Source organism: Poecilia reticulata, linkage group LG8 (assembly GCF_000633615.1).
Source record: "Poecilia reticulata strain Guanapo linkage group LG8, Guppy_female_1.0+MT, whole genome shotgun sequence".
In the NCBI taxonomy this organism is placed as follows: domain Eukaryota; kingdom Metazoa; phylum Chordata; class Actinopteri; order Cyprinodontiformes; family Poeciliidae; genus Poecilia; species Poecilia reticulata.
The window spans coordinates 16,367,092-16,383,064 of record NC_024338.1 but is presented as its reverse complement, the minus strand read 5'-3'; the positions used below and the strand labels follow the sequence as shown (position 1 = coordinate 16,383,064).

Below are 15,973 nucleotides of genomic sequence, written 5' to 3'. Positions count from 1 at the left end.
GAATTTCAGCATGAAAGCAAATCTATAGATACTGAAATTTTAGTGCTGGCCAAATAGGTTTTTAGCTGGAGCTGCCTTGGCTGTCCAGTCACAATGGACATGGGTGTCACAGCTGCACACTGCATGCAGCAACTTTTAATAATTTGACGCTTTTTTTTTGCTTAGCCAATAAGTATATTTTCATAGGAAATGAGAAAGGCCTCTCTCAAAAGATGTAAAATAAGTAATGTTGTTTTTTTAAATCATTTGATTAAAAAAATCATGTAGAGAATTATTTATAACATTCAAATTATTAAGTGGAGAAATAATTATTCGCATTACAGCGAATAAAGTAGTCTTACAATTGATGACTGGATTTTTGCACACATAAACAACTATCAGTATTTTTATTAACCCACCAGCAGCATAAGAGGATGTTTTCTGTGCAGCACTCAGTGTGCCATGTTGTGCAATAATTTTAAATTGGCACAGTGCATATCTTGACAGGGGCAATCAGAAAGACTCAAATTCCAAAAGGTTTATGTTTTTTCACCGATCACCATGAGATGAAACCCCCCAAGTCACAATAAGCTGAGTTGCACTTAACATAACAAAAATAACATACCAAGGGCTATGGGCCACGGCTTGTGCTTTTTCCTCCTTATCCTCCCTGACACCAGTGCTTCTCTTTAACAGCATGACAAATACATTTTACATTAGCACTGAAGCCTTAAGCTTTTCCTCTTTTTCTTGTCAACCTGATATATGTGCAATTTTGAGGTGTGTGTGAGTTTTATTCTTCTGGGAGCCTTAATTCGTGCAGGTATTTGGTGTAGGTATTCATTTATTCATTGGAAAGTGTGGATTATTTGTTTCAGCTATTTGGTAAATACTTTTTTTACTGCCAGAGTACTGACAAGATCCCATGTGGATAGCAGTGTCAGCGCACATATTCTTAAGCCATAAACAAACTCTCCATGGCTGCTCATTTTTTAAAATTCTCTAAAGACCAAGTAACACAGGTATATAAAGGACACACAGATAAGCAGACACTCCTGGAACAACTTCCACCAACTGTTTTTGGGGTGAAATGCGTTTTAGAGAAATAAAGAAAAATGTAATTAAAGAAATTGCCCTACCAGTCGGACTTCCATTGACAAAGCTTTGTCAGCGGCAGCCCGCCGCTCCAGCTCCTCCAGGGCTTTGCCTTTGTGAGGAATAGGAGGATGATTGTCCTTATGAGGACCGGACGGGTTTCCGAGACCACGGCTGAGGCTCGAGTGAGGGCTCCAGTTAGACAGGCTATTACCTCCTCCGATGTCATTGATAGTTAGTGGTGGACTGGTAGGAATGTCAAAACTCGAAAATTTTTGCAAGTCGTCATTGTGCTTTGATGAGGGGCTAGAAAAGTTGTCCTGCTTTTTCCAAACCCCTTCATTTGCTTGCCTGGCAAGACAAGGAAGAAGACAAAAAAATCCTTCATCAAGCCTGTGAAATGTTCCCTTTAAACTTGAGTGTGAGAAGATTATTACTGAGAATAATTAAGATTATTAAGAAGCTTTTCAGGACTAAACCTGATAAGGAAATCCCCTTCACTCTTCACTCTTTATGAGAATAAAAACAGCTTTGAAAGTACTTTCAGCTGGAATTTATGATTACTGGATGCTTCTTTCCCTTTAAAGTTTGGAGTGTTATTTCTTCAAAACAAATTATTATCAATGAAACCTAATAAAATACATTCAAATCTGCATTTAGTGCCATGAAAAAAGAATTACTGAATGCTTCTTTCCCGTAAAGGTTTGGAGTCTTCTGATTTTGCCATTTGACATGCTTAAATATTTCAAATCAAAGTGGATTTTTTAAATACAGAATATATCAAATTTAAGGGAGATGTCAAAACTTACTCCAAACTGTTTAATGAGGAAAAATAAACTGTCCAATCCAACCTTGCGCTATGTGTAAATATAACTGCCCTCTAGTTAACTCATCCTTGTGATTAACCATATTTATTTGGTTTGGTTTCCATAGTCAGATCACTTCTAGAAGAAAGTTAAAATAACTCAAGAAGCAACACATTACGTTCTGATCTAAGGAAATCCAAGAAGAGAAGAGAAACAAAGTCATCAATATCTATCAGTCTGAAAAGGGTTACAAACCCATTTCTAAGCCTTTGGGATGCCAACAAACCACAGTGAGAGCTATTATCCACAAATGGAGAAAGAATGAAACAGTGGTAAACCTTTACTAAGCTGGCTTAACCAATCCTACCACAGAAATCTGCAAGAGGGAAACACTTCTTCACATCACTGTATCGGCTTGCTCGACACTTCAGTCTGAGCCTAAAGCTGCCAAATGTGCTGTTCTCCACCTTCAGAGCAGTTTCATACTTGCGCATTGTGGCGAGGGTGTCAGTTATAGTCTTGCAGCGTTTTAACAGGGCATCTAGTCTGTGCGGCTCTTCTTTGAGGAATTTCACAGCTTCCACCTCCACCCGCAGCACCACCCGCATCTTGCTCTGCAGGCTCGGGAATTGATCTGTAGAAGAAAAGCAGAGGAGCGACACAAAACAGGCATGCTTTTACAAAACACCTCTCAAGGATACCGAAAGCTTTTCAAGTTAATTAAATGTCCCACTTTTTGAGCTACTGAACGGTCAAGCAAGTTCATTCATACAATGAGCAATGCGAGAGCGATTAAACATTGCAGACTGGCTGCGGGTGACTAAAAGATTATCAGCGCCTCAGTGAGTAATTAGTGGAAAATAAACTGACTACTAGACGACTGTTTTCTGTGTTGTGCAGTGCACAGTGTGAGGGATGTGCCAGCGTGACTCACTTTTCAACTCTGTGAGTGTTTCTCCCAGCTTTCTCAGAACTGTAGCCTTCTCCTCCAGCTCCTGCACTGACACCAGCTTGTGGTTGACAGACGACTCCTTCTGGATCTCCTCCACTGATTTCTCCAGGTCACTGAGACAGAACAAACAGAAGGTTGAGCATCAGGGATTTTTCTTTTATAATCAAGTTTTATTCGAATTAAAACTTGATCACATCAGAAATGTGTCGATTAATCTGCTGCCAATAAACAGCCTGTTTATCAACTAGTTATGGACAGCTGAACTGAAGGAGTATACAGTGGTATCTGAAAAGCTATTTGCATAAATTGTGACTAAAAAAATAGGCCAATTATGTACCTATCATATCTTCAAGAGCACAGACTTTATGCAAATATAAAATTATAACGCTGTTATGTTAACTGCAAGGCCAAACAGCATTCCTTTATTAAAAGCAGAGTAGGTAATGAATGAAAGCAGGTGGCTACATTTGGTGTGGAAGAAAAACAAATACTGATTAGCAAAGATCTCCAAGAGTTCAACCAATTATTCAGAATTGTGCAGTGATATAGGGGCTTAGCAATTCCACACATAAGAGCGAAGCAACTTACAATATCTGTTGATTTAATCTCAAGGTAGCTCTCACTCTCATCTTTGCAGTCATTCTAATTAGTTACTGGACAGCTATGTATTTCAGATCTTAATAAGCATCTTGTCCATTGTCGGGCTTAATTACAGTTAAATTTCTTGATATCACCGAGTCATTCTATAATTCATCAAGCTGCAAAAGCTGAACTTTTCTCATTTCTGACGTACCAATTCATGTCTAACGTATAACTTTTGCTACACTTCAAACAGAATAGAGGACAAAATCACACATTGTTGCCACATAAAAATGCAAAATAAAAACTTTCCATTACAGAACAAAATATTGATACAAAGTTTTTGGATTTAGACAGTAAGTTGTTTTACTTTATGGTTTTAGTAATCTTAGGTGACTGACTGGAGCTGCTGAATGATGAGTTCTTCTTCATTGAGGTACTTGAGTCTTTCCTCCTCCACAAGGAGGCGTTGTCTCTGCAAAGGATCTTCTTGCTTCCGCAGGGCATCTGCTACGCGTACGTTCAGCTCAGCCTCGGTCCGTTTCAGCAGAGTTCGCACTGAATCCTGGTTCTCCATCTTCACACAAAAAAAGCACATTTAAAATCAACATAACAGGAAGACAAGAATGCTCACAAACCTTGCAAAGTATTGGACTGTGCCTTGTAGAAGTATTCACAGCCCTTGCATTAATTTTATACTTTGAATAACTTTTACATCAGTAGACCCTGTTTATTTACATGGGGAATTTTGAAGGTATTCAGATGCACTTGGGTTTATTTAGGGGTGTCAGAATAAGGGGGATTAATAAAAATTCTAAATTTTAATTTTAAAATAAAAAAAACACTTTTTTTTTCATCCACTTAGTCATTTCTGTGGTGGTTCATAACTTCACACACCCCTCCTCCCTCCATCAAAGTTCGTTGTTGTAGCCTAACAAAGGTTGACAAAGTTAAAGTTGTTGGAATTATTAACAGTTTATGTTGCTGATCTTCAAACAACAAGACATCATTAAAGATATAAATTCTGCAGCTGCAGAGAACATCATCAGTGCAGTGAGGAAAAAATAATGTACACACTTATTTTGAGAATTTTGAGACTTTCCACACTTGTTTTGCTTAAATTTTAATTTGCACAAAATATTTCTCCTAACACTGAGTTCAGACGTTCTGAGAAAAACAAAGAATGCCCATGGCAGAATCACTTGAGCATGAACTGAGCTCTCTGTCTGTGTTATAAATGCAACATTCTGCAGGTCTGCTCCACGTAACACAACACCCCGGTTTGAAATCACCTGCTAAGCCAGAAAAAATTAATAATTTATCAGCCTTCTGTTTGAGCAAGACAACAGTATCACTAACATGCAGAATAACACTGTATTCCCCACTGCTGTATACTGCCAGCAGCTGCACTCATGTATACTCTGGAGTTCAGCAAAAATTTAAGTAAAAATATTTAATGCATTTACATGTTTTTAATCTTCCAGTGCGCTGCCTCGTCTCTAAATTTTAACTGCTCATCCTTTTCCTTGACTTTATGTATAATTCATATGCCTCATGCAAAATTGAAGCAGAAGGCCAGTGCCTTGGGCAACAACAGTAACCCAGGTGTAGAGGTCATACTCGGACAAATATACATGCAAACAATAAACTTTCCTCTCTGTGTACATCACAGCTGTAGCTGTTTTGCTACTTAACAACTTCAAGAAATCCTTGATCATTGCGGAGAAACAAATAGCAGCTCTGAAACACTCAGTGCCTCTTAGTCCCTTTTTTCTTTATTTCCTCTGCAAATACACCAATCAAACCAATCTGTCCGAATCGCTTCAGAACACTACAAACTACAAACTTAGCTTCGATATTGTACCACTGCAGTCCAAGCAAAATGGAATACCCCTAATGTGCACTGCAGCAAAGTTTCTTGCAGGTGGTATTTACAATAGGTAGTACTGAAGTGAACATAAAAAACTGAAAGCCGCCTGCATACTGCAGTAGCTCCATAACTATTGGCAATATGGGAAACATGAGTACAAAGTCTTAAAATTCATTAATTTTTATAGTAACAACATGATCTCACACTGACAACTTCAGAAAATGAATCCTATGATAAGACCTAATTTTTTAAAAATGTTTCAGTTCATTAAAGAAATTTTAATAGCAGAAAAAAATTTAGTCCAATCATCTTTGTAGGCTTTAATAAGGCCTCATTAAGAGGATTTTTGAGCCTGAACAGCCTGAAGGTGATGCTGGGAAAAATCAAGCGTTCTTGTCAGGAAGATTTTCTTTTACTGAATCTTGCATTAGTTTTATGACAGATGAAACAAGATGGACTGCTTTGAAAAAGTTCCACTTTTTGTCTCGTCAGCAGCGCTATCAGTCTTGGAATTCCCACTTGGACACCATTTCTGCCCAGCATATTGTTGAAATCTGGATGTTGTTCCAGATTTCATCTAAAATATATTGATATTTTTATAAAGTTTTCATAAGTGAGAGCCAAAACATTAAGTTCCAAAACAGCGAGGAACTTAATGAAAAAGTAACCTCATGAGTAATTTGTGATATTTTGAAGCAATTTACAATCTTCTGATTTCTAAACACTAAAATTGGACTGAACACTCCAAAAAAATGAGGACTCTGTTTACACTTATCAAGATATTGTGTATTTGCTATAAAATGGTTGAGTTCAAACTAAAACAGCTTTGCTGATTCCTCTGCAAAATCTACAAAGCCTGCTTTTCCACAGGCCACTTCTACAGTTGAAAGTTGTTATCAAGAGATGTTCACAAGACTGTGAATTATGCACAGTCATCAGAACGTTGTCTCGGGAAAGGCTTGTAGCTGATCAAACTTTTATGTGTACACTTGTATTGCTTTGAGCTGCACATAAAATTTAATATTCCTCCCTGTCACTTTGAAAGATGATTATTTATAATGCTCTATCTTTCTCTCTGCAAAGCTTGATTCATTAAAGTTCAGCTAATATAACCCCAATAACCACTCAAAACACTGTTAGGTCATATCCTAAGACTGTGTGAACTAAGCTGTAAGTTTGTAGACTGTATTCATTTGAGTGTCAGGGAAGGTGACGATTTCCTTCCCACAATCCCGTAGGATTTCAGGAAGTGCAAGAACAAGATGTGTTTATGTTAATGAAATGCAATTCATAAAAAGATCTGCAAGGTAGATACAGATATCTGTATCTAACAGAGTCAGCAGAGAACACAGCTGTCRGCTCCAATAATCTTAATATATCCTCAGCCAGCAGATGCTTAGAGTTGTGTTTATGAATGCCAAGTGTAATTTCCTGCAACGGCAAACTAACAAGGATTCCAAATGGTAAAAAAAAAACAAGCATAAAAAGATAAACTAAAGCCAATCGAAGCAGCTTGCCTCACCCTTAACATGTATTTTCCAGCTTTGCTACAGATCCTCTGTCCTAAACTCAAATCTTTTGCAGTTTTTAACAGATTATCTTCCAGGATTGTTCTGTTTTTAACTACATCTTCTCATAAACTTTCATCAACTCCCCGATGCCTGATGAAGAAAAGCATCCAGACAGCATGACGCTGCTACAACCACGTTTCAATCAACAAAACCTCACAGTGTTTGTGAATGACAGTTGGAAATGAGATTTTATTATCATGCATTAAAGAGAATGAGAATTTTAACATAAGTTTTCCAAATTAAATGGCAATATCTCTAAGGTACATATCTTCAGGAGTGAACAGGAAAGTGTTTCTGAAATAGATAAACTGTTTAAACTGTGGATACCTGTATCTTGCGAAGCTGACCGAGCTGTTTGCGGAGGTCGGTGGCATTTTGCTGCAGACCGTGCAGATGGAGTTTCATCTGCAGGCGACCCACACCGTTCACCGGGGTTGTGTTAGATGGCGGTGGTGGCATCAGAGCTAAAGGTGCTGACGGTGTGTTGGCTGCTAATCACAAAGCAGGATATTGGGGGATCATTGGGAAACAATTCTGTTAGTTTGTTAAGCAGCGCTCCAGTTACATTTCAAATACAATATGAGCAACACGCACACTCTCAGCATAAATACCCAAATAAATACATCTATATAGAGAGCAGGTCTGGGCACACGCACGCTTTATCCAGTGTGAAAAAGCAACAAAAACCACCATATTCACAAAACTCTAGTTGTATATCGGGTAAAAAGTGAGCTCATGCTATTAGTAACCGGGGGAGAAGTTCACTGTCTGTTTAGTTGGGACACACAGGGATGTGAACGCTCTTATCTCAACACAGGGCTTTGTGAGTATGGCCATCAATCTGCCATTTATTTGACCACACATACACACTCGCAAACGAGTGTCTAGTGTGTGACAAAATAAACTTCTGAAAATTCCCAAACAACCAAGCAAAGAATTCAAGGATTAGAGACATAAGGAGAGGAGTCCGCTTTCCAGGGAAAAAAATACAGCCAGGAGGAAAACATGAGAACAGAGACTGCTGGTTTTTCAGCAACACCAACACCCATACAGAGGGCAGAGAGTCATGATGAATGTCTGACAGAAGAAATAAAAAAAAGGATGACAGGAGGAGGAGATGCCAACTACCTTTCTTCTTCTGACGTCCAGCTGGAATATAGAAAGAGTGAGCCAGTTACCAAGAAATTAATGAGGAGGGATAGAGAGACAAAAGAAAGAGGAGAGTCTTCAGATTTTATATTTGAAGAGGGATGAACAGGGAAGATTTCTACTGATTACAGCAGAGGAAGGGACTGTGGAGGTGCCTTAGTGTTTTGGCACTGCACCAATTTATGAGAAAGATTCAGACGCATTTAAATCTTTGAACTGAGTCCATGAAGATCTGGGCAAAGATTATCTGTGTTTGAATAAGTCGGAAAAATTATAGGAAGGAGGAAAAATAACTTAAAAAGGACAATAATTGATCTAATCCATGCTACAGATGCTGACAAGTTATGAAATTTTCATTTTTAAGTTCAACAACCATCTAAAAAGATTTATTCCACACAGAGTGTGTTAACTATTTCATAGCTGTGTCTGTTTTCAAACCTTGCCTAGAGGGTTATGTTTACACTTTTGAGGATTTGCTTGCTTATTTAACACATTTCAAACAGCTCCAAAGGTGTTCAAGAGTATTTTTGAGATTTCTAACAGCCTTTTTTTACTTTCTTTGTGCATCTGATAGGGTATTTCAACATCCAATGGTGAATAGGTCATTTTAGAGTATGACCAAAAGAAAAATAAAAGGAAAAAAAATGTCCTAGTCAGAAATTTTGTGGGTTTTTTCCAATTATCTTGGAGTTAGTGCTGATTAGAGATTTGATTTTGATCCAAGTGAAGATTTAGGAAAGTCTAAATAATCTAAATACTTTTTTTTTTAAAAGCCCTCGTTTGTTGTCTTTTTGGTAAAGTCAATTTTAGACCACAACATGATAATGTAAATAAGTAAAATTTTTAAATGTAAGCAGGTATAATGATCAAATGTATTTTATATTGCTTAGCAAAACATTAAACATCCTATAATTTAGCACAAAATGGTTCTACTTAAAGTTAAAGTTGTTGTTTACAGCCATATTTTCTTAGATACCTTACACTTTGCGCCATAAGAGGCAACCCACTTTTCACTGACCGACCATGAAATTGAGCAGTGGAAAACTTTCTTGGCCCTGGGTGCAACTGCCAGCACTTCTGCTTTGAGCAGAGAGTCGTTTTAGTCACATTAAAAACTAATAAAATAGAATTATTTTCACATTTACTAGCTTCATGAGGCTCACTGATATTGATATTTGAAAAAAAAAAAATGCTGCACCGGAAAACAGGAAAGGCACAATTTTTCATTTTCTCAGACTGAGAACAAAAAACAAGAAAATTAAAACCAACAAGTATCTTAGCAATGTTGTACCCCATATCAAATCTTGCCCATCTTCCCACATTGAGAGCATGGACAAATAGGCCTGAAGATCAGCATCACTGCAGAGTAATGCATACAGTATTTTTGGAGCAGAGTTAGCAAGAACATGCGCACAGGCATGGCAACAGGGAAACAGGAGTGTTAGTAACACTTCAATTCGCAGATCTCGATTACTATGCTATACTCACTTCCAGTGGCGGAGCCGTCACTGTTAGTTTCGGTCTTCTCGCTGGAAGAGAAAGGTAATGGCCGTGAAAACTCCGTCCCTTGGTCCGGAGGGCAGCCCGCCATCATGCAGAGACGCAGTAGGCCGCATCTGAGGATCAACGGCCACAGGGCAAGGCAATTACAGAGCTAATGCTCAAAGCACCACTACCGGATAAGATGAAACTTCTCACATTAGCTCAGTTATCTTCTAGTAATTAAACTCCTGGTATGTACATGAACAAAGATAGCTTGACATAGTAAATGTAAAAGGCTGAAAACTCTGTGAATCCGACAGCAGATCAATAGCACAGCTGCCTGCAGCTGATGGTTTAGTGGTCTGTACTGGAGCTGTGCTCGAGCAATACCTCACTACCGTGGAGCTGGTAATGGCTCTGATAATAGCCTGCCGCTGTTCCTGTCAATACCTCTGCTTATGTGTCAAATCTGAGGCTGTATTTGTGACTTTTAGAGGGTTAATGGGGTCTAATAGAGGGTCTTACGTGCTGTCGCTGTCTGGTGCCCTGGTCAGTACACTCTGCACGAGGCCAGTCAGGCTGGCTATTTGCTTCTCCATGGCCTCCATACGCTCCAGGCGGTGGTCCCTGAAAAAAACACATAATGCTTATAAAATTATAGGCACAGGCAGATTACAGTGGAGCAGTCAATGCTTCTGTGAAGGGCTAATTTACAGAGTGTCTTATAGTTGAAGACATTCAGAGAGCTGTTCCAAATGAGGCTGACCTGCTTGTGTCTGCGTCTTGTCCAGATAAAGAAGGACCAAAACCAGGCTCTGAACTGGAGCTGGGCCTCGACTTTGGGCTCTCCACAAACACAGAGGAGGAGGCAGAGTCTTTCCGGAAAGTCTGCCTGACAGGCGAGGGTCGTGGTGAAGTGGAATACGAGTCCCTGTCCCTCAGCTGCATGTCAGGGATTTTTTGTGGGGATGAGGGTGGCATGCGGAACCCCATTCCCAGGGTTGCAGAGGAGTACGTGTCCGAGTATAGTGAACCTCCAGGCTTGTAGAATGAGTCCTCCAGGTCTCCCTGAAGAGCAGCGGCAGAGTAGGTGCTAAGAGAGCGTACGGACCCTCGCCGGTAGAGGCCAGTGGTAACAGGGTAGCTGAAAGGGTCTCCAATGGCAGCCAAAGACTGGGTGGAGGCAATGCTGAGGCGACCCTCATTCATCAAACTGTAGGGATCAGCATACAGCGCCTCATTTTTCATGAGAGCCAGCTTTTTTGCAGAAACTTCTTCATCTGGTTTGACATCACGGCGCTCCAGGATGGCACTTGGTGATGGAGACAGACCCATGTTGGCACCATGGCCACCTGGAGGATGGTGGGGATGTCTGGGCTGCTCGTGTTGAGGATGGTTTCCGGAGAAGGAGGGAGTACGCCCCCCGCTGTACGAGAGGCGAGAGCGGGACGGAGAGCCAGAGGGTGCTGAGGTCGAAGAGGAAGGAAGAGTGTTGAGACGGCGCGTTGGGGAAGATTCCCGAGATGAGTAAACCATTTCTCTCTGAAAGAAACAAAATAGTTGTTAGGATGGCAGCCATTAGATGATAGGGATGTGAACTACCCTACCAGAGACATCAAAATTGCTGAGGAACTTCTCAAAAAGCAAAGCAAAGACAGAAAGCACTGCCACTGCAACATAAACAGCATAACATTTTGTCTAAAAGGTAAATGCTCAAGTCTAAATGTGACTGAAAGTTGGTTAGCACTGATCAAATGAGCAAAACAAACTTGAACTTTGCTGTCTTTGTTAAGGCAAAATTCAAAAAGTATATATTTAAAAAATCTCATTTTCAGCATATTTCTATTGAATAAGCAGACATAAGGACATAAGCCCATAGAAAAATGTTTATGGACATCCAGTCTTTTGAAAGGGACTGCTTTGAAAGCAATAAAGACCAGCTTCAGCCAGCATCTTTACAAGGCCTTTTGCTATTTTGCCATGGAGTTGGTCTGCAATTTTTACAACAAAATACCTGTATCTATGGGACAGAGAACCTGCTTTCTTTCCTGAATGGTAATAATAATTACAGGCACTGTAATCTTACAGTAAGACAAAATCTACTGTCCTTAACTCATATTTTCCTTTCTATTTTCTTTCATTTCTATCACACTGGTCACTAATGCTTTCAATCAGGTGTGGACAGTGAAAGTCCATCCAAGTGCCTGAATATATGACTTGCAATATCTTAGTCTACCAAATATTGCATGTAAGCAGTCCCTTGCGACTGCAATATTGCACATGTTGATATTGTAATGAGGACTGTGATTCAACATTGTGCAGCTTTAGAAGGAACATAATACAATATTCTCAAAGGAACCCAATACTCTGCTATTTAGCAAATAGAAATATTTTGTAATCCTGACTTTCTAAAAACAGGAAAGGTTTTGTCTGGTTTAATATCAGACAGTGAGAAAAAAAAGAATGTGTCTTTTTAAGCACTGCATGTAAATGTCTTTTCAACTGTTTTTACTGCATCAACTGCACAAAAAGCTGCTGATGTAATCAGCTTTGAAAGGAAACTTTAGTTATACATCAGCTATCAGTTAAAGGTTTGTGTTTTCTCATCTTTTAATATCCCCTTTAGAGTGCTTTTCATGTACACCTCACTTTTGATTTTCCAGTTGATATAATACAATATTGGATGGATAACTATATTAGAAGCTTAACTCTCTCGCTCACAGTTTTGTTTCTCTGAATCTGAGCTCACAATATCACACACAGAGAACATCAGCTTTCCACTACCAGAGACACAATGATTTGTAATCAGATTAAGTTGGAGAATATATCCAAATGTATTCATAGCTCTTCCCCAACTGTCAGCCATTTCTTTACCCCATATCTGCTCCAAATAGATGGAAGAATGAGTGTGAGCATTACCACAGCACAGTGTAAGTAAACAGAAACACTCTTCAGTGTTTTTTTAATAACATTTGTATTCCCAGTTCAGTGTGAATAATGCAGATGGTAAGCAGAGTTTTGCATCAATAATAGTTAAAAAAAAAAATTCTCCCTCAGGCTGCTTTATCTTTACTAAAGCAGAAATCATTTCAAATGTTAAAATATGCTCATTTTACATGGGAGCATGTTCTCTCCTGCTTGCACAGCAACAGATGGCCTATTTGAAGATGAAAAAATACATTTCCGACGGGAAAACATGTTCCATTGCTAACCCCCAATACATTGCGAAAAGATACCGTTCCCAAAAACAGCAACATTTATCTTCCAAAGAACTCTGCTGCAGCTCCGACTTATTATAACAGGGGTATTCTACACAAATTGCCCTTCCCACCTCTCAGGTCTCCTCTGCTTACCCGCAGGTCTCCGTTAGCCAGGTGTGCAGCCGCAGGGTAAGAAGCATAGATGGGTTCTTTGCGGTATATCTTGATGATACTACGGTCCTGAATATCCCGGACGTCCTCCAGCTCGTAGAAGACGTTTCGGGCCTCGTCTTTGATTAAGATCGCCGTGTTGGGTGACTTCAGCATTCCCACCGTCAACTTCTGAGGGAACATGTGCACGATGAGAGCGTGCAGCGTGTCCATGCTGCTCAGCTCGTGGGTGATGTGAACCCGGCGTGTCTCATCTCCATACTGCAGGAAGAGCACGCCTAGGAGAGAGTTGTGGGGGAGAGGTAGTTGAGTCAGAAGAGTTTGGCTTTATTAGGTGGGAGAATAACCAGTGGAGACATATCTTGCGAGCTGTGGTGTTGGTTGTGATCCACAAATTCTGATTACCGGTACCAAAAAAACCTATGGCAACTTTCTGGGCCTCATATTTAAACCTTCTGAATACTTTCTCATGTCATGTTACAGTCATAGTTTTATTCAATTTTTGGAGGATTTTATGTAATAAACCAACACAAAGTTGCTAATTTTTGTCGTAAATTAATGAAAACAAATAAGTGCGATTAATCATGTTTAAGTCACCCAATTTCTAAATAGACTTTACATGTGTGTAATTAAATCCTGTTGTTCTGTAGTTTTGAAGAAGCTGCAAAGATCCACAGCTCGGATATGAAAATCTGTCAACAGATCAACTATTAATTGCGCACTCCACAAATCTGGCATTTGCAGAGAAGTTGCAAAAAAGATTTGTTGATGGAAAGTCATAAGACATTTAATTTGCAGTTCTGGTCACAGCATGTCACAAGTAATGCAGGAGTCACAGCAAATGTGTAAAAGAAGGAGCTCTGATCAGACGAGCTCTACTCATCTTTACTTATAATGAAGACGACACAGCCTTTTGTAACCAAATGCATCACACTGTGGACATGCTCCTTCTGAGTAAGGAACTGAAGAAAACCTGACTGACTGTTATGCACCACGTTGAGTTGGTCCATTTTATAAAATCCCAGTAACATGTAACATGAGAAAATGGTTCTATAAAAGTAAAAATCACAATTTTGGAAACTATTTGAGAACTTTTGCGCTGATTAGTGAACATTTAGATATCTAGGAAAAATAAAAATAATTAGTTACATTTTAACAATATTTTAAAATGCAGAGTGTTGTTTTTTTTTACATAAGCAGCAGTAGGTAAAGTTTGTGGAAAAAAAATAAGAAGAATGTTTTGTTGAAAGATGTGTATGATGCCTGACTAACCTGAAAATTCATCTTCATACACGAAGGGACAAACAAAAACAACAACAAAGGAAAAGAAAAAGGAATTACAAATGGGGCAAAAAAATAATACTTTGTATAAACAAGTCATTGAGAAAAGAAAAAAGACAGGTATTAGTAGAGACAGAGGAAAGAGATCAGTGTTTCTGCTAAACACCTTAGTCTTTCTGATTCGTTCACTGTCACAAATAATGACCAAAGTCCAGAATGACTGAACTCTGTAGACTTAATATCCATGTGACACAAATAATATTTAGGTTTTTCTTGTTACCAATTCTCCTTGATCGTATTACAAACATTAGATCACAGTCTGTAACAGTAAGAGTATTAGTGTTAATAATTTACAGAGTCTAATCAGGAAAACTTATACTTTTATATATTTAGAAACACTCATTTGATTGTTTTATATCTATGCAGAAGAGCAATTAAACCAGGGAAGCACTTCATGATAAATGCACTGAGAATATAACACCTCCTCCCACTATCTGGCAGGAAAGTGTTTCACAGCAGCAGCAGCAACATGAAGCAAAGAGAAAGCTGTAAAATCTGCCTCGAGTTCTACCAGCCTGTTGAGACGGGTCATGCCAGGATCGCCTTGGAATCATTACCTGGAGATCTTAGCTTATTCTGGCTGGCGGAACGAGACAGCGGCAGGCTCTGGCGGAATCGGTTCATCCGGTTGAACCCGAGGGGCATGTCGGCTTCTGACATGGTCTCCAGGGATTCGGCGGAGGCAAAGGAAAGCTTGGCAGCCTGGTCCGCAAGCCCGGACTGGGTGGACTGGGAATGGCGTGGACTGCGACTCTGCAGGACACACAGAGGCATGTGTGAATTCAGTGAGAGGTGAAATTGTGGCAGAAAAAATGGATTTGACAAGGCTGATGTCATAAGACCAACTGGAAGAGACAGGGAGCACACACAATGAGGGATAACACAATAAGCCAAGTAATGAGATTATTCAGACCTTGACAATGGGTTTTAGCTACCAGCCATTCACTGACAATTGCTTGCATCACAGTTTATAACATCAGAAGAATGACATATAAAATGCTTTAGAGTGCAGAGGAACTCTTTCCTCATGAATTTATCAGCGTCAAACTGTGTGAAACCTGACAAAAGTTGCTCTGTATTCTTCACTTCACATCCACATCCATTCATGGACCCCCTCATTGGTACTTGTCCCTGCGCACCTATGAACTTTTAAATGAGTTCTTGTGGGATGGGAGGAGAAGCTCATGTAAATCCCAGGCTCTCACTGTGGGTTTATCCTGCTGGCTTACGCCCAGGCGTCTCTCTCTCTCTCTTTCTTTCTTTCTTTCTTTCTCTCTCTCTCTCTCTCTCTCTTACACTTTCTCTCCCAAAGACTGTTAGCTCGGCTGAGGCTGAGCTCACTGAACTGAACTCTCTGATTCCCCACCGCTGTAGCATTTCCTCCAGCTCAGAGGCTGCTGTAATGAGCTCCCCGAATGCTGTCTGCTGATTGTTTTCACGGAAGAAGCAGACACATCCTCATCCCACAGTTTAGTAGCAGTGACTGTCTCCTTCTCTTTGAAGCATGAACGCAACGGTTGTCACCTAGTTCTTTCTCTGTTCAAGTCCAGTTGCTGCATGAACCTTCTGTGGCTTTCATATTGGTGCAACTTTTAATTAATGGGAGACTAACTGCAGTGACATGAAGGGTCATCTCTGTGCTCAGACTCAGAACAAAAAGTTTTTTTTCATGAAAAACCACCAAACCACAATGATCAAAGAAAAAAGATTAAGCTCAACTTTACTTTCGCTTTAATATCAAGCAGCAGGGCAGACAGTTTGATGTAGTTACTTATTAC

General features: G+C 39.6%; 1 protein-coding gene across 18 annotated transcripts in view; it reads right to left on the bottom strand.

Annotated features, from left to right (window-relative positions):
- The window catches only part of srcin1a (SRC kinase signaling inhibitor 1a), a 112,634-nt gene that overhangs the window by 18,227 nt on the left and 78,434 nt on the right, over positions 1-15,973 (bottom strand). For 10 of the 18 annotated variants that reach the window (XM_008415870.2, XM_008415864.2, XM_017306257.1 and 7 more), the window contains 12 exons: positions 14,753-14,948; positions 14,127-14,138; positions 12,837-13,132; positions 10,250-11,025; positions 10,009-10,110; positions 9,490-9,617; positions 7,981-8,001; positions 7,180-7,343; positions 3,813-3,988; positions 2,815-2,945; positions 2,367-2,514; positions 1,119-1,425 (listed from right to left, as the gene is read on the bottom strand). In XM_008415870.2, the coding sequence (XP_008414092.1) occupies positions 1,119-1,425; positions 2,367-2,514; positions 2,815-2,945; positions 3,813-3,988; positions 7,180-7,343; positions 7,981-8,001; positions 9,490-9,617; positions 10,009-10,110; positions 10,250-11,025; positions 12,837-13,132; positions 14,127-14,138; positions 14,753-14,948 (2,457 nt within the window). The remainder of the gene's footprint in view (positions 1-1,118; positions 1,426-2,366; positions 2,515-2,814; positions 2,946-3,812; positions 3,989-7,179; positions 7,344-7,980; positions 8,002-9,489; positions 9,618-10,008; positions 10,111-10,249; positions 11,026-12,836; positions 13,133-14,126; positions 14,139-14,752; positions 14,949-15,973) is intronic. The other 8 variants (XM_008415872.2, XM_008415873.2, XM_008415859.2 and 5 more) reach the window with 8 other exon arrangements.